This window comes from Styela clava, chromosome 14 (genome assembly GCF_964204865.1).
Source record: "Styela clava chromosome 14, kaStyClav1.hap1.2, whole genome shotgun sequence".
Classification (NCBI taxonomy): Eukaryota; Metazoa; Chordata; class Ascidiacea; order Stolidobranchia; family Styelidae; genus Styela; species Styela clava.
Window position 1 is genome coordinate 1,610,779 of NC_135263.1, and position 22,518 is coordinate 1,633,296.

Consider the following 22,518-nt stretch of genomic DNA (forward strand, 5'->3'; position numbering starts at 1 on the left):
AACACCTCAAGCCAATCCTCATCGTAGTCTAATCTAAGATATTAGGAGCATCGATGGGATCCTTACCACGGATATGGGCCGTGAGACGAAGCCTTGAAAACGCCCAGAAAATGAGTTTCGTAGCACACATCTGGTAACTAAATAAATTCTTCAGTTTTGTGTAAAAATGAACATACTGAACGCATTACAGCTTGTTCCACAATCCTGATGCGAAATTGAATATAAGAGGTTCCCGGAAATTCAATAACCATAAGTTTACAACACATACATAAGAACTATGCAATTCGAGAGCCCTACAGCACACTAACACAAATGTATTCCTGTAACGTTTTGTCTGACCAAAATCAGACTTCCTCAGTCAATCATAATTTATTAGGTAGATTATGAAAAATATGGCATACATGTAACCAACAACAAAAATACTTTAATTGTGTGACAGGAGTCGCGAGTGACCTCGAAAGGTCGAATAAATTTTACGTAATAACCACAAGCAGTTTACAACAAGAACAGCATAAAAATCTACATCCATTTTATAGAAGCTATCAAACGTATTTATTTTTAAGCAATGAAGTCACAAATTAACATCGTGAGCACGAAAACACAGATAAATCAGTTATTTTTCACTTAGAAATTTACCGGAAAAGTCAAGAAAATTAAAAGAATGTACAGTATGTACATAACATAGTGAACAGAAATATTACAATTAGTCTTTTTTTAGTTTATGTGGTTATGTATTTGAACAAAGGCAATATTATTTCTAGAAACAGGACTACGACACTAACAAATGTCCGAAAAAACAAACAAATAAATGATACTTATTAAATCAACTGCAATATCTATTTCACTTTCTTCTGAATTGTTTTCGAAATCCATTATCTCGAAAATCGACTTTTCCTCTATAAGTGTACTGTGATTTTTGCAGTCAATACAAAAACAAAAATCTGTGCAATTTAAGTTGATTTTGCCACACTTGCATAAATTATTTTGACTATTTTTCTTACACTTGCAGTTTGCCAACTCAAGAACTGATTTTAGGGCCACATGCTTCTTCAGTGAATCATTGTTGGGTGGTAGAGTATAACCCTTATGTTTGCCAGTGTTAAATTGACGTGCCCTCGTATCATTTACATTCTTCATATCCTCTTCATACAGTGAACAAACAAATTCCTCAGCTTTATTTATTATTGCCTCGTTAACCTCAAAAGATCTTCATAGTTGAGAAAAAAATGAATTGAAAACCTCAATAAAGTCTCCAACATGAGTTTGATGGGCAGTTCCAATTGCAGAAAAGTGCTAAGATATTTCAATATGAATAACCCCTCTAAGCTGTTTGCAACTATTATGATTCTCATATACCTTTACGCTTCAAGACTTCTTGTTTAATCCATTTTATAGCACTGATAGCAGCAGGTATTAGAGCTTGCGTTAGGTGGGATTGGTGGAACATTGCCGTTTTCTTTTGTAGTACAGTATCTAAAATGAGGAGGAAAATCATATTTTGAACAGCATGAGTGTAAAAATACCACTAAATACTAACTAATACCTTGAATACATAATGCATTTTATCTGATGTACTCAATGAGCGTATATATGCACATTGCATGTACTACAGTCCAGCAGTGTTTGCATACCAGTACTAGACTATATCCACACTAAATTTTGATATATCACAGTCTGAAATGCCCTATGAGTTTGGACTATAGACTATATTTTAAAACATCAACTGTCTGTCTACAACTTGCTTTCTCACCTCTCAATCGCTCCCAATGCTACTTTTTTTCCACGGCATAACTTATCATTGCTTCCAAGATTCTTGTCGACCTTATGAATTCAGATTTAGACCAACCAAAATTGATTATTTTATTCTCTTTCACACAACCGTGCATTACAGAAACAGCCATTAATTTATATTTCCAAATATGCTGTGTCCTATATAGTAGTATAAGACTGCTGAATAGTCAAGAAGAGTCATTAAATTAATCATAAACATTTCATGCAAGCCAGAAAATATCGTTGTTTGTGACATAATATTCTAGGTCTAGCCTTCCTTGGAGTTACCGCACCGTACCTATTTAACAACGTCTTATGAACTAGTGCTCAACTAAAATTGCTATTTATGGTAAGGATATACAAGTGTTTAATATCTTACTTATACTTTCAACGCCTCCTTAGAATAACTGAACTAATAATAACTGAAAAAAAAACTACGGGAAGGCTACCCAACTCAACGCAAAAGCGAGCAGTAGTACATCTGATATTCATCCGACCACAGGGTATCCACCTACAGCTGACTAATGTAATTGTTACGTCATGCAGAAGTCTGCGTTCATTGGCCCATGATGCCGGAAAAGCAGAGAAAATAGGACAGATGGTAACACATATTTATTGTAGTAAAAGCGTGTTTTCTGTAAAACGTGCAACTTCTGGAAGTGGAAACAAGGCAATATTTGTTACTAAATTTCTAAGGAACATTTTAAAATCATTTTCAGGTAGTTACCTTATGTGCGCTACGAAACTGAAAGATAAATGGCCTCGGCTCGCGGCCTAGATGCTTACTTGGAAGGAGTCGTTGGAAATTTAAATATAAAAATTTAGGAAGCCTTCAATAGGATGGATAGGGTGAAAACACTCCTAAACGAATCATGCTGGGTCTAGGGCTGTAATTTGTAACCGAATATATTTGCTTCAATATGGTTTGCAACTGATATTTTCAGAATCTGTAATATTACTAATTTTCATGTTATACAAGTTGGATGCCCGATCGATGCACGTTCGTGTTTTTATCTTTTTTTTTTAATGTTTTTGTGTGTAAACTGGCATTCCAGATTTGAACCTTTTCAGATATTTTTTCCTATCTTCTTCATTGTTACCCTTCATTTTTTTGTATATTTTCCTTTTTACTGAGCAATTGATTTTATTTTCACGCTTTTTTCACTTCCGACCTCATCATGTCTCGATGATTGTCTGTGCGTGCCCTAATTATTTTTAATACTTTTGGGTAGTGAACACGTACTACTTCTTTTATCGATACCTTCCCACCTAAAATCTGTGCGCTTAAACATCACTTGAGGTTTCGTTTGCTTTCCTGATTTAATCAGTTTGTTTTCATCAATTATTTTATCGTCTATTGCTGATTATGGAGTCGAAATAAACTTATGCCCAGGAAATAAAGAAGTTATTAAACACCAATGAATCATGGACTAAACCGAACTTTTAACTTGACAATAAATTTATGACTTAGTAAAATAATATATACCAAGGTATTTGCTATGGTACACATACTACGTGCGTACCTTTTTATGAATGCTGTGTGTCGAGAAAAACGAAATAAACTGTTACTTTTAGACAAATAATAAAAGAATCCACAAAGTCAGATTTTATTAAAAAAATTTGTATAATTTAGAATTACAAAACATACAATTCTGCGCATCACGATTCTGCATAATATTTCGTATCAGCGATGGGAGTAATACGAATTAAATTACAAGTCTTGCTAAGGGGTGAGAATAACAAATAAGCAAGATTCCGAAAATTCTCTTATGTAATTGAATTAGCTATTGGGCTTCTTTGGGTACTCCTGAAGTATGTGAAACAAGATGGCGGACACCGGAATATATTATGTGTACCAGGTTAGGGTTAGGCCTTAATTTTATTTCAATTTTCCTTAAATTAAGTTCTATTACGAGTTTGGGGACTAGCCAAGTGTAGCCTGTAGTATTTATACCTAAAATTATGGCCTCATCCTAACCTGGTACACATACTATGTTCTGGTGTCTGCCATCTTGGTCCACATACTTCGGGAAAACCAGCTATTGAAATAGAAGAACATAAAAACCAATGTGCATGAAGAACAACAATTATGCAAGAAATTGACAAGAACGTCACCAGTTGAAATTAAACATCATACAATATCAGTGTAAAGAATATTTATGTTCAGTTACAAGTATTTTTGGTTGGTCATTTTCGTCTCGCTTACAGGACCTTGGATACTTCCAAAGTATGTAAACCAAGATGGCGGACACCGGAACATAGTAGGTGTAACAGGTTAGGGTTAGGCCATAATTTCAGGTACAAATACTACAGGAGTCACTTGGCTAGTCCCAAAACTCGTAATAGAACTAAAATAAGGAAAATTGGAATAAATTATGGCCTCACCCTAACCTAGTACACATACTATGTTCCGGTGTCCGCAATTTTGGTTCACATACTCTGGACGTACCAGCTATTGAAAAAGAAAAACACAAAAAGCAACGATTATGCAAGAAATATGAAAAGGTAATCACCAGTTTAATTTAAACATCATACAATATCCTTGTAAAGAATATTTACGCTCAGTTACAACTAACATGGAAAAACTAAGACCAGTTGGCCAAATCCGGCCCATTGGGTAATTCAATCTGGCCTGCTTGGCACGAACTTTTTCTTTTGTAGCGCTGTAAATATTGTTCACAAAGGGTAACTTTCCACAGCACACTTACATGATCCGCCAGTCTACGTTGGCAACGTGGTCTAGAAACCTTGCCTACCTTTTGAGTTACAAGTATTTGTAGTTGGGCATCTTCGACTCACGTACAGCGATTTGGTAGCTCCCCAAGTATGTGCATTAAAATGGCGCACAACCTGAACATAGTATGTATACCAGGTTTGACTTCAGGTTGTGCGCCATCTTGGTGCACATACTTCGGGTGCGCCAGGCCTTGTGGAGAATGGAAGGCACGTAAAAGTGTCACCTAAAAATAACTTGACTAATTCACTGATTTGTAACTTTTTATCAAACTGTTAGGTAAAATTGCAAAAGTCTGTTTCCCAGCTGGGACACGGCTGGTTGGTTGAAGATAGGTGTTAAGTGTGTGCTCATTGGCTAACAATTTGAAAACGGGAGTGGCTTCACTCATAGCAGCATTTCTGATTGGCTGACAATTGAATCAGATGAGATATTTTTTGATTCATATGTAATAATTGAGGAGAACTCATTGGCTGATCATATAAAAATGGGAGTGGCTTCATTCAAAACTGCCTTCCGATTGGTGCATTTAAATTTTCAAGCCTTTTCATTGGCTGATGAATCCAAAATATGATAGAATTAGCTTTATGATTGGTTCAAATTTCACAAAGGTCGGGGTTTATGTAAAGCAATAACATCTGCGTCCAATAGGGGGTCGTGGTTACCCTTCACCGTCGACCATTCCGCAAGACCGGCCGACCCCATTCTATGGATAAGTTTATGTGTTATTGTAAATCCACTATGGCCGTCAAGTTGCGTCAGCACTATAAGTACTTGTCTGAAATAGAAAAATTTAGTTATTTTTCCGAAAAAATTATTAAAAGGGGAGAAAACAAACATTGGGAAAGCAGTCACAAAACACAAAAGCACTCTATTTCAAACAAGAACGAATAAGAGGGCACACCTTACAACTCTGATCTAAAATAGTTTCCCTCTTCTCTGACGTAATAACCAAACATCTAATCTTAAAAATAAAAATCTCATCCCACCCTGCAAAAAAGGAAGGATCACTTACTTGTGTAATGGGGGAACACTGTCACTTGTTTTATTAACTCCTCTCGTAGATACCACGTTCCTTGAATCCATGCAATCACAAACAATTTGCATATGTCGGGTTGGATGTCGATTCTCCGCTACTACGACTAAACCAGCCCATCCACGGGTTAAATAATAACATGTCGCACAGTCCCGTACCTGGAGAAATAAAAGATTTATCATTGTTTTAACGAGGAAAGGAAATTTACAACCGGCCCAAAGTTGGAACGATTTTTGGCACAGACTTGGAAAAATTATCAACTCCCGACTCCAAGTCCATCAAGGGGATGATTATGTGTAAGAGTATCGCTCGACTCCTCGCCTGGTTCACGTAATCGCTGGTCGTTTACGGCTTCCTCCACCATCAAGTCCATGCATCTGGACTTGCGAACCCAAAGCCATGACACATTTTTTTTGTAAAAAGCGAGGAAAGTTTCTCTTTGTATTGACATTGCAACAAAAAAATACATTATTATATATAGGGTGTTCATAAAGTCTTGAAATTTCTTAAAATTGCAAAGGGAATTTATCGATACCATATATTGTTTTGGCCCTCACAGATGTATTAAATGAAGTAAACATACTTGAACAATTATTGATTAAAAAAAAAAAAAACCTGGTTAGGATATATCGAGAACTGACTTCATAACAAAATTGAAATTGTAAAGAGACTTTATGGACACCCTGTATATTCTCATTTAATCCATGCAATATATAAGCTTGTTTTGTGTATATACATGTGATCATAACGCCATTAAATTTCCAATGTATACAGCCAATATCTCTGCTCTCGATAGTAATTTTTGAACAATATTGATCATCTTATGTTTTAAACATGGACAAACTAGTCTTTTATTATGTCATAAAAACACTTACATCTTTTTTTTCTCCTTTTTTCATCACAAGCTCAATCGTTGCGTCAGCAAAAAGTGTTGGATTAGCAGGAAAATGACTCAGTGAAATTGGCCGACTAGTATGTAGCGCTAACACGAATTTTGGATGTTCTGGATCCCTCAATGCTGCTGCTGCAGCTGCAGCACCTGGTGAATTAAATTATAATTTTCGTGTTAAGAAACAAAGATTAGGATGAACGGAATACAATTGTTTACAGGGGTATTAGCCTAACTTATGTGTCCCAGCAGAAGAAAAATAAAATCCCAACTTATCTAACTCAGAAATTTCCAAACAGAGCCCTCGGTTTTCCTCGAGGGCCAAAGGATGATTTGAATCCCTGAGCAAAACTGCTAGGGTGCCATTCATGAAGATAACATAAATGGTTTTTGTGATGTGGTGGTTTTTTAATTGTTTGACTGTAATGTAGTTATTGCTTATCGATTTCGATCGGTGAGTTGATAGGTATTTGTCCGTTTGTTTGTTTGTATGTCTGTTAGACGCTTTCGCATATTACGCGATATCCCACGAAAGCGAGGTTGAAACTGCTCCAAATTTTGCATGTGCTTTCATCATATCTCGGACCAGAAGCCTATTGATTTTGGTTGAATTACGTCGAATAATTAGCGAGTTATTAATTAATTAGTGATGAGACACGTGGTGTCGCTATTGAGTCAGAGCGAACGAATCCAAACCGCAGTTTCTGTTTTTGAGGAATCCCCTAACTTTCGTCGCTGCAAACGATTGTGTGCCTAACAATGCCCTGTCTGCGATGTGGAGCGTTTGAGTATTTTGGTTACACGCCGCTTGGACTTTGTGGGGCTGGTGATGACCGGTGGTATTGCCCCAAATTTTCGAGTAAAATATTGAACATGCAGAAGATCGATAAGTCGACACGCTCCGATTTCTGTCTAGTTCTTTTATCTTCGCTTGTCGGCTTTCTATTATTCTTATTCAAACAGGACGAATAAAATATAACGGAAAGACATTAGAAACCGAACCGTCAGTTTTTTTTTATTGAGCAGGGGGCGGTGGAGTTTGGAGGTGTCAGTTTGAGAATTACTGGTCTAAACGAACCCACAATATCTCACCCGTGATCCCATATGCCGATCTCCAATGATTAAAACCAAGAGTTACAATTTGATAGATGCCAGGTTCCAAGAATTGGGAACAGGAACCGTGCCTTTTAACCTGGAAAAGAAGTGAAAAAATGCTAGGATAAGCAGAGATTAAAGTGTCAGGTCTGTTTTTTTCCAGGCAGTGACGACTAGAATGTGGAGCTCGGGAAAAATTGGCATTGCCACAGCGGAGTGGCTCTCGTGTTAAGCATCATGAATACGCTCGCAACCGCACCTCTGATTACTCTGAGCGGGTTCGCAGGTTCGAATCCCATGCGGGAAGAGTTATGTGGAGAAGATTGCTGGACTCCTCGCCGCCGTAGGGCGGTTCACATAACCGCTGGTCGGTTACAACTCCCTCCACCATCAAGTTCATGCTTCTGGAAACAAATACCTGGCTAACTAATCCCATAGAATGGTAACCGAACGGGAGAACGTGGTTTAAACCCAAATTTGAAAGCAACCACGGGTCTAACTTTGAGACATCGAATTTTTGGCTCCAAAAACTTTGGCTATGCTAGACTTTATCTATTGTCTGTTTAGGATTCTAAGGTGATTTATGGGGCTTTTTGAGTTTCTGAATGAGGAAGAAATTTTCATTCCTTTTATTTTCATTAAATTCTTAGGATAGGATAGGATTCACATATTTATCTCGAGGAGGAGAGAAAAGTCGGTAAGACAGCTTAACCATATGGCGAACCACTAGGACTGAGCCATTCGAATCAGTTCAAAGGAAACTTTCGAATTGCTGCCATCTTGTTGTTTTTTTTCCTAGCAATGGTTGATGCAAATTTCTCAATTTTTTTTATTGAAGTCATATTTTTTCAACGCAATTCTGACATATGACTTTTTTTTTTTTCTGTAGTGAGTTATTGCTGGAAACGTGTTTTCTATTGTGCGTGAACGAATGCTTAGAAATCTGCCTCAGTGATGTATTTTACGTTTTCAGCAATTTATGTGTCTGGAGAACCTAATACAATAAGAAAGCTACATACAATTTTATATCTCCCAAGTATTCAAGATTCGATTCGAAAAAATTATTCGATTTGATTCTGAAATCATCAAGAATTCGAAAATGTCCAGCCTTACGAACCACGTTCTCTTGTCCGATTACCAGTCCATGTCTTGTATGGGATCAGTTGAACAGTTATTTGTTTTCGAAAGCCGTAATCGACCAGCGATTACGTGAACCTACGAGCCATCGAAAGGAATCAAAATCGCCGACAAGCTTACCTGTCTTCGACTGCAAGCCACTAGAGGTCCCAACACGACTTCAGAATGTGGATCTGAGGTCGCAGCTTGCTCGCTACTTCTGAACACACAGACGCAGATATCCACTGGATGGCGCCCTGAAGTTTCTTGACTCCTGAAAAATAGATGCTCGTTAGCAAGGTTAGATCAAGGTCAATTTTGTGATGCTGGAAAGACTACAACACATCACATATTTATACACATCACATATTTGGTAATTTATTTTCACAAAATTGTTTTTGAAAAACAAATATGGGCAGAAAAACTGGACATCACTATATTTTATTCTCCAGAAGTTGGTTCTCTATACAGGAGTGTTATCAGCTACATTATTCAATGCCATTCCGTGAGGAATCTGTGGGGGGGGGGGGGGGGGGATCAACACACATATATAATTTTTCTTAGCCTATTGTATTTCATGCCATTTGCATTTGCTGACAGATTCAAATATTTATTTTGGTCATGCAAGAACAATGCGAGATATGAAATAATAAATAAATAAAATACAAGTTACAAATTACATAAAACGGATATCGAGTATTTGCAGTTGGTCTGACGTCTAGGCAGCAACACCTTGCATTGAATTGAAAAAGCAAATTTAAGGACGGAACAACTCGATGGTACACATTTACTTAATTGAGCGCAACCATAAAAGAAAGTTATGAGTGTGTGCACCAAAATAACATCTTTTTTTTGCCTAGTTAAATAGTAAAATATTAAATTCGACATACGAACCTTGACCCCTGTTGGAATATTGACAAATCAATTTCCGTCGATTGATATACTTCAAGAAAGTACGAAGCGGGGGGTTGGGAGGCAGAATCAGGGAATTCCCCTGATATCCTTGTCTCCGCCCAGTTTGTGTCTCTGATCTTACAAATATCAACGCTGTCAAAATATCTAAAAATATAAATTAGGAAATAAAGTTTGAGAAATAGCACATGTAAGAAAATCTCAGAGATTTTTAATTTTTAACGAACTGTTTTTCAAGTTTTCTTACAAGAAGTGTTTTTATGCACTTTCTGGACATATTTTCATATGCATTTTGGACCTGTATCCATCAGTTAATTTATGCGTTACATTTAACAATAAAAAGTCAAAAATCGGAAGCAAGAAAATGAATGAACTCATATTAGTCAAAAAATTAAAGAAATTATAGTCAAGTTAATATAAATTAATGTTGCCATCACGAATTGTACATATTAAAGGCATTTGCTTGCAGACCACTTGGGGATAATTATGCGCAAGAAGATTGCTGGACTCTTCAGTGTGGGAGGGTGATTCATGTAACAGCTGGTCGGTTACGGCTTCGCTCACCATCAAGTCCATGCTTTCGAAAACAAATAACTGGCTAACTAATCCCATACCCGACCTGGACTGGTAACCGGACGAGAGGCCGTGGTTCGTCATATGATTAAGCTGTCTTATCGGCTTTCCTCTCCCCTGGGATAAATATGAAACTCTCGTTCCCCAGAGAACTGCTCTGTGGCTACACAATGGCTGAAGGCCTAGTCCGGGAAAGCCAGACGTATACTGGCCTTAGAATCATATCGAAGCCAGCAGTCACTAACGCAACGGTCTGCAAATTGTGTGCCATGTCCAAATCGAGAGCCCTCAATCAGTCTGGCACTGTGATTGTTTTTGAAGCTGTGAATATGACGAGTGCAGGGTTTGAACCCAAGATCCTTTACTTACCTTAACATATCATCAAAACAAAGCCAGAATATCCCATGATATGATTGTGTTGGATTCAGGCGTTCCTGTAACCTTGGGTTATCGTACCACATCTCTGAGTTATCTGACCAATCACCGGACCAGGATTGTTGGGCCCATGGATTGCGTAGTTGCAGAAGTCTAGAAAGGTAAAATATAGAGAATTAGCTATGTAATTCAATAGTCCTGTTGCACACTAACACTAATATACAGGGCTAACAGTTGAGGTTGCGTGAAACTAACTACCTTTCCTTGCTCTCTATGCCTTTGCGCAGGTGGATCCGTATGCGTATTACACAAGGATGCTGTAGCAAGAGTGTAAATGGCTATTCTATTCAATTCAAGAGTCTTGCTGCACACGAACACAAATATATTTCTGTAACGTTTCGTCTGACCGAGGTCAGACTTCTTCAAGCATTTTACAACTATAACAAGAAACGCAATGCATGCACATAAATATTGTCCAAAAAGTGTCCATAAAGTTCCTTTAAAATTTCTACTTTGTTATGAAGTCAGTTCTCAATATATCTTAACCAGGTTTGTAGTATTTTAATCATTAATTGTTTAAATATTTTTACTTCATTTAATACATATGAGAGGGCCAATACAATGTATGGTATCGATAAATTTAAAACATTTTTACGACTTTATAGACACCCTATATTTATAGTCTGTATGTGCAGCAAAACTCTGGAATTAAATAAAATAGTTATCATCATTTGCGTTACACATTTGCGTAATATACAAACAAATCACTAGTGCAGGGGGAATTACGGCCCATTGGCCAATCCGGCCCACCAGATTGATGTTTTATCCGGCCCATTTGTCTCTGCTGAAATCACGACTATAGTTTTTATGGATATAAAAATCTAATTACTTGACATTTCCACCGTTATCCATTCGCTCATTCCTGACATCCAAAACGCTGTACGCATGTCGGACTCGAAGATCGACTCTGTCGTACATATCTTCATCAACTTCCATATTTGCTCCACCACACGAGGCACCCATGAGGAAACCAGCCTCCTTCGAACTCAAAAGACGAACCCAGATTAAATCTGGCTCTGGTTCGATCATGTCTGGTCCAACTGCAAAAAAGAAAATTTAAAATAAGTAAATTGATTTTAAGATAAAGCTGGATTTGCGAATTTGCCCCACTAGAGCAAAAGACTGATTAGATATCACAGACTACAACCTCTAGGCTGGCTAATCGTTTCAAGCGTAAGGACTCGCCATTTCACCTGATTACCCTGAGCGAATTTATATTGGAAACAATTAACTGGTTAACTGAACCTACACAATATCCAACACGAGAATATCGGTCAGAGACCGAAGACTTATCGATCGAGAGTTAGGGGATCCCCCAAAACAGCGCTCTCACTCCATAGTGACACCTTGTGTCCCATCACTAATTAATTAATGACTCGCTAATTATACGACATAATTCGGCCAAAATCAATAGGCTTCTGGTCCTAGATAAGATAAATGCACATGAAAAATCTGGAGCAGATTCAATCTCGCTTTCGTGAGATATCGCGTGCATCTAACAGACAAACAGACATACATACAGACAGACAAATACTTATCAACATACTTACCGATTAAAATCGATAAGTAATAAGCTAAGACGACCAGAAGATTCGGCGCTCCAGAAGTATGTACACCAAGATGGCGCACAACCTGAACCATAACCTGGTACACATAATATGTTCAGGTTGTGCGCCATCTTGGTGTACATATTTTTGGAGCTCCGAAGATTCTGGTCTTTCCAAACAAGGACCAAGAATTTTCGAAGGAAGAGTTCTGAAATTTCTAATTGCCCAGGTCGAGAGTCTTGGGTCTTAAAATCGTTTCAAACTACATAAAATACTATGTGTGATACAGAAAAATGGGGGCTCCCGAAGTATGCGAACCAAGATGGCGGACATCGGAATGTAATATGTGTACTAGATTAGGGTTAGGCCATAATTTTAGGTATAAATACTACGGGAGGCTCTTGGCTAGTCTTCGAACTGATAATAGGACTAAAATAAGGAAAATTGGAAAAAAATTATCGCCTAACCCTAACCTGTTACCCATGTTACGTTCCGATGTCCCCATCTTGGTTCGCATACTTCGGGAGCACCGGCGATTTTTTCGAAGGATGGGTTCTGAAATTTCTAATTGCCCAGGTAGGAATACATGGGCTTCCAAGAGTCTTGACTCTTTTTACATTTCAAAAAGGGGGAGGAGGGGGGGGGGTCGAACGATTCCAAATAATAATAGCTCATTGAGAAAGACCCTTGTACAGAGTAAAAGGATTAAACATGTCATATAAAAACAAGATTTTATATTCCCACTTACCGACTAACTGTAAACTTTCACAAGGAGCTCCAGTCAAGGTTGCAAGTCCTTCAATTGATCTTCCTGCTTGTAGGGCCTCGTAGCATCCATGGACTTTAGCAAGTGCTTTCTCAATTAGAGGAACCCAGAGCTGTTTTCTTCTAGCCTGGTAACGTAATAAAGATAAAACAAAATTAGCTGTATTTTAAAAAAATATGAGAATGTCAAGCATTTTCTTGTATATATCAAACTTTTGTATCAAAATAAAAATAAGACAAAATTAGCTGTATTTCAGGTGCTCCTGTAAGATGGTGCACAACCTGCTAACCTTAACCTGGTACACATACTATGTCCAGGTTGTGCGCCATCTTGGTACGAATACTATGGGAGCACCGTTTTTTTATATAATTGCAGGTGCTGCATTGTGCTATGCGCTAGGAATACGCTTGTCTTCGCACCTCTGACAGATTCGAACCCCAAGGGACAGTGGGTGTTGTGCTAAGTGCAGCCCGAAAATTAACAGAATTGTGTTAACATAACTAATATATGATTGAATAATTCACATATTGTATTTATAATAAATGTTTTATTGTTTCCTATTTTAAATATTTAGTATATGTATAAATAAATACATTTTACCTCTCTATGTCGTTTATTTTCTGTTATGATCACAAATTGAATTTTATTTAAAGGCAGTTTTTTTTTTCGTGTAAGTGCGCAGTGAGTTTTTCCCTGATAATTTGAGCCCGCATAAACAAAAAGTTTGGGAACCGCTGCCATGGAGAATGCCCCCCCCCCCCTTTGGAATGTAAAAATAAGGGGCTCCCGAAGTATGCGAACCAAGATGGCGGACATCGTAATGTAACAGGTGTACTAGGTTAGGGTTAGGCCATAATTTTAGGTATAAATACTACGAGAGGCTCTTGGCTAGTCTTCGAACTGATAATAGGACTAAAATAAGGAAAATTGGCAAAAAATTATCGCCTAACCCTAACCTGCTACCCATGTTACGTTCCGATGTCCGCCATCTTGGTTCGCATACTTCGGGAGCACCAAAAATAAAACATTCATCTGTATCATACATAACAAAGTTTCGTAGCTTGAAAAGCAGATCCCGAGATTCTCGAGAACCCATGATTTTATAGTTCCAGGCGTAACAGAATATCAGCGATCGATACTTATATTATGTTGAGATAGGTAAGGGGTCGCCCCCCAATAACTCTTGAAATCCCACATTCCGACTAGCTGTTACGGTCTAACTGGGCAACTGGACATTTCCGACCCTCTTGGCTACCCCCCTAAATAAGCATCATTTAAAAGCGCAAAGACTCTATGTCCACTAACCTGTGTATAAAGCAGCTCTCCATGCATGTTACATGGCAATAAATCATCAATAAAAAGAGATTGCCAGATGCCGTCCTTGCATAATCTAATCATATAGGCTCCATATTTACTGTATTCCCGTGTAATGAAAATATTTCGAAGCAAGTCAGGTCGTTCCACCAAAACAGATAATCCGCTCAGAAACCTGGTGAATTTGAATTTGAAAAACATTAGATTAAGCAATAAAGAAAACATTATAAATAAGAAAATGCAATCTGTATGTTAGTTACAGCTAATTTCAGGAGAATGTTCCTTGGAGCAGGGCTTCTCTAACTTTTAAGCTGGTGACCCTTTCCAATATATTAAAAATCACCCCAATTAGGTAGGCATTGTTATACAAGTGCGCCGCTTCCGTGATCCTATGAATACTCTCGAAAGCGCGGGATTTATGTTTTGCAATAGTTCAAATAATTTTTTTTTGCATCAAAAGTCTCAAAAAGTACAATTTGGGTCCCGCACAATAGGTTGGAAACCACTGGCCTAATGCCTCCTCCATTACTTTTTAAAATACTGAATCGGCTAATTTTGTAACTGTCCAAATAAGCAATAAATACATCGGATTCGTTAAATAAAGTAATTTTAATTTAATCAAGAACATTAATCGATATGTAAAAATGTGTTTTTTTGTTTTCATTTTCCGAAATTTATTATGTGGCTCACACGAGCGTCGTAACACCAAAAGTTTTAGAACCCCTGGCCTAGATTAGGATTAAGATTTACATATTTATTCTGGTATCCATTATTGGTATCAGACCGATAAGACGGCGAACCACGGCCTCTCGTCCGGTTACCATTCCATGTCGGGTATGGGATTAGTTTGTATGTTATTTGCTTTCAGATGCATGCACTTGATCAAGTAGTAAACTAGAATATCGGTTATCGAATACTTATCGATCGAAGGTTAGGGGATCCCCCAAAACAGTGGTCTTACTCCATAGTGACACCGTGTGTCCCATCACTAATTAATTAATAACTCGCTAATTATGAGACATAACCCATCCAAAATCAATAGGCTTCTGATCCAAGCTATGATGAATGCACATGCAAAATTTGGAGCAGATTCAACCTCGCTTTCGTGAGATATCGCGTGCTTCTAACACACAGACATACATACAGACAAATACCTATCAACATACTTACCGATCTTAAGATCGTTAAGTAATAAATGTGTTTACCAGCAGTTCCCTAGAATTCCTTGTTGAATGTCTGTTGTTTCAGGACCTTCAGTGCAGAACACGGTCCATTGCCTATGCTCGTATTGTGGATCTCTGCAATTAATCTGAAAAAAAGTTTTTTGAATAAGAAACTGATAAAAAAATAATATATCTATTAGTGCACAAGAATCCCTGTACCTGTTCTAATAATACTATATATAATATATATGGCGAACCACGGCCTCTCGTCCGATTACCAGTCCATGTCGGGTATGGAATTAGTTAGCCAGGTATTTGTTTTCGGAAGCATGGACTTGATGGTGGAGGAAGCCATAACCATCCAGCGTTTACGAACTCTGGCCCATAATTATCAACACTGAATTCGAAACCTGCAAACCCATGCAGAGTAATCAGATGTGCGATGGCAAGCGTATTCCTAAAGCATAGCACTATCTGCCAAACCGCCAAGCTTTCAGTTAAGAGGTTCGAAATTGGGGGAATGTTAGGAACATGCGGCCATCGCACCTTTAATCATGTAACTGCTGGTTGATTATGGCTTCCTCCAAGAGGAATTAGCCAAAAATTTTAAAAGGGTTAAGTCCCTCTTGAAGGAAGTCGTGACCATCGCACATCTAATCATGTAACTGCTGGTTGATTATGGCTTCCTCCAAGAGGAACTTAGCCAAAAACTTTAAAATGGTTAAGTCCCTCTTGAAGGAAGTCGTGACCATCGCACATCTAATCATGTAACTGCTGGTTGATTATGGCTTCCTCCAAGAGGAACTTAGCCAAAAACTTTAAAATGGTTAAGTCCCTCTTGAAGGAAGTCGTGACCATTGCACATCTAATCATGTAACTGCTGGTTGATTATGGCTTCCTCCAAGAGAGACTTAACCCTTTTGAAATTTTTGGCTAAGTCCTCTCTTGGAGGAAGCCGTGACCATTGCACATCTAATCATGTAACTGCTGGTTGATTATGGCTTCCTCCAAGAGAGACTTAACCCTTTTGAAATTTTTGGCTAAGTCCTCTCTTGGAGGAAGCCGTGACCATTGCACATCTAATCATGTAACTGCTGGTTGATTATGGCTTCCTCCAAGAGAGACTTAACCCTTTTGAAATTTTTGGCTAAGTCCTCTCTTGGAGGAAGCCGTGACCATTGCACATCTAATCATGTAACTGCTGGTTGATTATGGCTTCCTCCAAGAGAGACTTAACCCTTTTAAAATTTTTGGCTAAGTCCTCTCTTGGAGGAAGCCGTGACCATTGCACATCTAATCATGTAACTGCTGGTTGATTATGGCTTCCTCCAAGAGAGACTTAACCCTTTTAAAATTTTTGGCTAAGTCCTCTCTTGGAGGAAGCCGTGACCATTGCACATCTAATCATGTAACTGCTGGTTGATTATGGCTTCCTCCAAGAGAGACTTAACCCTTTTAAAATTTTTGGCTAAGTCCTCTCTTGGAGGAAGCCGTGACCATTGCACATCTAATCATGTAACTGCTGGTTGATTATGGCTTCCTCCAAGAGAGACTTAACCCTTTTAAAATTTTTGGCTAAGTCCTCTCTTGGAGGAAGCCGTGACCATTGCACATCTAATCATGTAACTGCTGGTTGATTATGGCTTCCTCCAAGAGGAACTTAGCCAAAAACTTTAAAAGGGTTAAGTCCCTCTTGAAGGAAGCCGTGACCATCGCACCTTTAATCATGTAACTGCTGGTTGGTTATGGCTTCCTCCAAGAGAGACTTAACCCTTTTAAAATTTTTGGCTAAGTTCCTCTTGGAGGAAGCCATGACCAACCAGCAGTTACATGATTAGATGTGCGATGGTCACGGCTTCCTCCAGGAGGGACTTAACCCTTTTAAAATTTTTGGCTAAGTTCCTCTTGGAGGAAGCCATAACCAACCAGCAGTTACATGATTAGAGGTGCAATGGTCACGGCTTCCTCCAAGAGAGGACTTAGCCAAAAATTTCAAAAGGGTTTAAAATTTCTTATTGTCAAGTTAGACCGTAACAGCTAGCAGGTACGACCGAAGGCCGGTAAACGTGGGTTTCAGGAGTCTTGGGGTCTAAAAAGCGTTTTAAGCTACAAAATATTGCTATTTATGATACGAAAAAATTCTTTTTGTTTACATTTTAAGAGGGGGGAGTGGTTCTGACCCTCCGTCTACGCCCCTGTCCTCCACCGCCAAGTCCATGCATCTGAAACAAATCACTTGCTACCTAATCCCACTCTATCCCATGATTTTGTCCATTTTATTGCCTTTCCTCCTTAATATAAATAAAAAAACTATCCAGCATTACTTTACCTGATGCGGTCTCAACCAGACAGCTTGGTGATTGTACTGACTGTTGGGATAATGTAGTATTTCATGGCTCGGTCTGAACTGGTCGTCCACAAATTTGTCATCAGCCTGAAAATATAGAGAAAAAAATTAAAAAGGGCCTAGGGCAGACATGAGCAAAGTACGGCCCGTGGGCCAAATCTGGCCCAATGGGCAATTCAATCTGGCCCGCCTGATGCTGCCACAACCGGACCGAAATCAAATTTTGATGTTTTAGCTAAAAATACCTCAAGGAATTTGTTGAGATTGCGGTTAAATTTAGTTTTGGCATGAGGTCTATTGTTTTCTATGGTTGCATTTGTAACACTGTAAATATTGTTCATAAAATGTAACTTTCTGCGTCACACTTACATGGTCCGCCAGTCTAGGTGAGCAGTATTTTTTGCCCCTGGTTCATAAACCCTGCCCACTCCTAAGCTAGAGTCACAAGTCGAGACGCTGACTTGAGTCCTCAAAAAACTAGTTGCCAGAAATACACTTAACATTTGAAGATTTTTTAAAAAAGGATTTTCACTGTGGATGGTTATACATAGCCTTGTTCCCAAGTATTAAAGCAATCCTTAGTAAAACAAATATCGTGATCGCGATGTACGAGAGTAATTGAATATTTGAATTCATTGCTGCTGGCTTTCAAAACACTTGTTTACAACATTATACTGTGACTGAATTCGAGCCTGAAATGTCAATCATTACGATCGGGTCGGGTTGGCTTCTCCATCGCTGACTTTCTTTTTAAATAATAATATGTTTATAAAAAATCTAAAGGCTACTAAAACTATGTGTGGAATTCGAAGATATCATAAATAAAATATGAAATTTCTGGTTTGCTTCGGGCTTGGGCCTGCAATCCAGTTAATTAGTCGGGGTCTGGTCGGGTTTAATACTCACGGACTCGGGTCGGGCCAGGATTTTTGGGCTCAATCTTACCTCTACTTTATGCCCTACCCATATTGTGATTGCTTGCTTTAATTCGTTGTGTACATGGAAATACCGTACTCAATTTTTTGTGTGGCTCTACTAGATGCCAGAAGTTGGTTATATGGCCCACTGACAAAAAATGTTTACCCCCTAAGCCACCGGTCCAAAAATTAGTAGCTCTTTTCATAGCTTTTCAGAAATTAAGGACTTTCTTGATATACGGTATTTTCCATTCCAATGCTACTTAAGATGTAATGATAGATATGGGAATAGAATTTAGAACCTCTAACCCAGTGGTTCTCAAACGATGAGGTGCGCCCCCCCCACAAGGGGTATAAACAAGTTTTGAGGGGGAAATAAAATAATTGTTAGATTCGATCTTACCCGCCTTATTTTAGATATTTACAATTTTTTGTTTTGGATATTTACGTTCTATCCAAGTATTTCCACCTTACGTCTTACTATCTGTTATTTGTAGCTTATTGTTAGCTAGTTATTTTTGAGGTGGGGCTCGAGACTTGAGAAATTCTAAAAGGCAGCACGGCTCAAAAAGTTTGAGAACCATTGGAACCAACAATAACCCAAACCTATCTTCTTACCATTCTACAGTATTCAATGATTCCTTCAAATATTTTATTAGCGTCATTTTCTTGCTTCAATCTCAATTGTTCCATCATAATACTCTCAACTTTAAATGTTGCATTCAAGTCCGTACTTTCTAAAGATGATGTCTGTTAAAATATATAAAGATGTTAGGAAAATGGTAGGCGCTCCAGAAGTATGTGTACCAATATGAAGGTAACTAATTTTGTTCACCTACTTTACGTCAAGTTGTATAAAGGAACTGAAACCTATGGCCAGAGGGATGGATATTCACTTGGCTAACACAGACAGTCCCCGAACTCAAAATAGAACTAAAATAAGAAAAACTGGAATAAAATTAAGGCCTAACCCTATCCTGGTAGACATACTACGGGAGTACCCTAGATTCTATTCTAAAATATAATAATTCCAACATTTCTACTCGTACTACAACCATTCATTAACACCTTGAGACCTTGCTTATAGCAAACCTGATTAACAAGAGTAACACACCATAAGTAGACCCCCCTCTCTCCCCAAATGCTATGTTAGCAAACTTTAAGCCAACTAATGTATACAACAGTATCCAATACTCCTTATTTAACTGTTTTAATAATAAATCTCCTATTTTACCAAAGTGTTGCAACTTAATAAATTAATCAGCTTAGTATCCCAGATATAGTGGATTAGACTCTTACTTGATAAGGAGATTAAAAGGTTCTAATAATATGATGAAGTGTGCTTTGTAAACTAGGATTTAAGATTTCTGGATTTAAGATTAAAGAGAGAGAGAGAGAGAGAGAGAGAGGGCGAAAGAGTTTGATTTTTACGGTATCGGTTTTTGTATCGATATCAACTAAATGTAGACGAATAAATTTAGTTATTAATCTGATCCAGAATGTTTCAAAATATGAGTTAGAAAATAAATAGTGAAATTTAATTTTTGTGTAGAGGGGATGATATTCGTGGTATTGGCCTTGCCCCCATCCCCGCGAGTAGATTCTGACCTTTATCTGCCTCCACTGATATACACCGAGATTCGAACCCTGGACCTCATACTCACCGATAATGTTGATATCCTTTCTCTTAAACTCATTCTTGTTGATGGTAGCCCGCTAGTAGAAGGTGCCTGTGACAGGGCTTGAACCTGGGGCCTGCTCCTTGGTGCGGGTTCTCTCTCAAGTTTTGTTAGAAGCGCTGTAAAGAATATATCAGTACATCAGTGCTTCCGAAAACAATTAACTGGCTAACTAATTCCATACCCGACCTAAACCGGACGAGAGGCCGTGGTTTGCCATATGATGAAGCCGTCTTATCGGCTTTCCTCTCCCCCTGGATAAATATGTAAATCCTATCCTATATGCATAAGAAGAAATCTATTGATAAACATATGATAATCCAAGTTCAATGTACCATATATTCTCGCATATAAGCCAAGTTCAAAAAGTCAAAAATAAATTGCCAAACTAAGGGCATCGGCTTAAACGCGCATAACTTTGATCGCACAAAGGGTTTGACAGTGATGGTAACGATGAATTTGAAGGATTTTGAAAGACTTACCGTTATTGATAACAGTAAACATAACAATAATGGTTCTCATTTTCATGAACACTCTTCTGCAACAATATTCTGTGATATGTGCGTACGGCGTGTTACGATTTGTCGGCTTATATGCGAATTTTTATAAACTCACCCGTTTTGGGCGGTCGCATTAAATGCAAGGATAAACGGAATAACATAGACGTGAGGAATCTATTGTTACACATTTAAAAAGGTTGATTAGGAAAACTGATTAAGATTTTTATAAACTCACCCGTTTTGGGCGGTCGCCTTAAATGCAAGAATATATGGTATAACATAGACATGAGGAATCTATTGTTACACATATAAAAAGGTTGATTAGGAAAACTGATTAAGATGATGAACATATTGATATCAAATCATTGATAAGGTGATAATTTAGTATATACAATAGGTTATGTTATGTCTCAATTTTATGATAAGATTACTGATATGCTTCTTAGATAGAATAATATGATAAGAAAACTGATTATATAAGCATTTGATATAGAAAGTTACTGATAAAACGTTATTTATATAATATTAGATATTTTGTTTCTTGTTAATTATATGATAAAGATTTCTTCAGATAATAAACGGTGAGATAAGAATATGAGATAGTTTAGATAAGATAAAAAAACATTTATCAGTCTTTTATCTATCAAAATGGGCAATAATAAAAAGCTTTGATACTGACTTGGAGGTATTGGTGCCACCATACCATCCGGACGAGGGTTTCCGCAAATTCCACAATATGTCAACCCAGGGTTGTTAGAAGTGGTGCATTGCTGACATGTCCAACTGAAATTGAATTATTATTTATTGAGTTTCACTTATACACTGGTGCGTCACTCACTCTAAAGAAAAGGAGACATCTCCAAGCAAAGTTACAGCTACAGACGACCATATATATAGTTATGATGATGTACTAAGCACATTCACTCAGAAATAAAAGGGACTCATCTCTGAGCTAAGTTACGGGCACTCACTCAGAAGTAAAGGAGACTCATCTCTGAGCAAAGTTACAGGAACTCACTCAGAAGTAAAGGAGACTCCTCTCTTAGCAAAGTTACAGGAACTCACTCAGAAGTAAAGAAGACTCATCTCTGAGCAAAATTACGGGCACTCACTCAGAAGTAAAGGAGACTCATCTCTGAGCAAAATTACAGGCACTCACTCAGAAGTAAAGGAGACTCATCTCTTAGCAAAGTTACAGGAACTCACTCAGAAGTAAAGGAGACTCACCTCTGAGCTAAGTTACGGGCACTCACTCAGAAGTAAAGGAGACTCATCTCTGAGCAAAGTTACAGGAACTCACTCAGAAGTAAAGGAGACTCCTCTCTTAGCAAAGTTACAGGAACTCACTCAGAAGTAAAGAAGACTCATCTCTGAGCAAAATTACGGGCACTCCCTCAGAAGTAAAGAAGACTCCTCTCTTAGCAAAGTTACAGGAACTCACTCAGAGGTAAAGAAGACTCATCTCTGAGCAAAATTACGGGCACTCACTCAGAAGTAAAGGAGACTCATCTCTGAGCAAAGTTACAGGAACTCACTCAGAAGTAAAGAAGACTCATCTCTGAGCAAAATTACGGGCACTCACTCAGAAGTAAAGGAGACTCATCTCTGAGCAAAGTTACGGGCACTCACTCAGAAGTAAAAGAGACTCATCTTCGAGCAAAATTACGGGCACTCACTCAGAAGTAAAGGAGACTCATCTCTGAGCAAAGTTACAGGAACTCACTC

General features: G+C 38.1%; 1 protein-coding gene across 2 annotated transcripts in view; it reads right to left on the reverse strand.

Moving 5' to 3' along the window:
* Positions 1–3,353: 3,353 nt before the first annotated feature.
* The window catches only part of LOC120340791 (calpain-15-like), a 43,974-nt gene continuing 24,809 nt past the window's right edge, over positions 3,354–22,518 (reverse strand). For both annotated transcript variants that reach the window (XM_078119754.1, XM_078119755.1), the window contains 15 exons: positions 21,473–21,576; positions 20,279–20,412; positions 19,233–19,364; positions 17,680–17,784; positions 15,393–15,496; positions 14,179–14,362; positions 12,856–13,000; positions 11,390–11,600; positions 10,495–10,653; positions 9,535–9,699; positions 8,782–8,914; positions 7,522–7,621; positions 6,416–6,579; positions 5,520–5,698; positions 3,354–5,282 (listed from right to left, as the gene is read on the reverse strand). In XM_078119754.1, the coding sequence (XP_077975880.1) occupies positions 5,108–5,282; positions 5,520–5,698; positions 6,416–6,579; positions 7,522–7,621; positions 8,782–8,914; positions 9,535–9,699; positions 10,495–10,653; positions 11,390–11,600; positions 12,856–13,000; positions 14,179–14,362; positions 15,393–15,496; positions 17,680–17,784; positions 19,233–19,364; positions 20,279–20,412; positions 21,473–21,576 (2,194 nt within the window). In that variant the 3' untranslated portion in view covers positions 3,354–5,107. The remainder of the gene's footprint in view (positions 5,283–5,519; positions 5,699–6,415; positions 6,580–7,521; positions 7,622–8,781; positions 8,915–9,534; positions 9,700–10,494; positions 10,654–11,389; positions 11,601–12,855; positions 13,001–14,178; positions 14,363–15,392; positions 15,497–17,679; positions 17,785–19,232; positions 19,365–20,278; positions 20,413–21,472; positions 21,577–22,518) is intronic.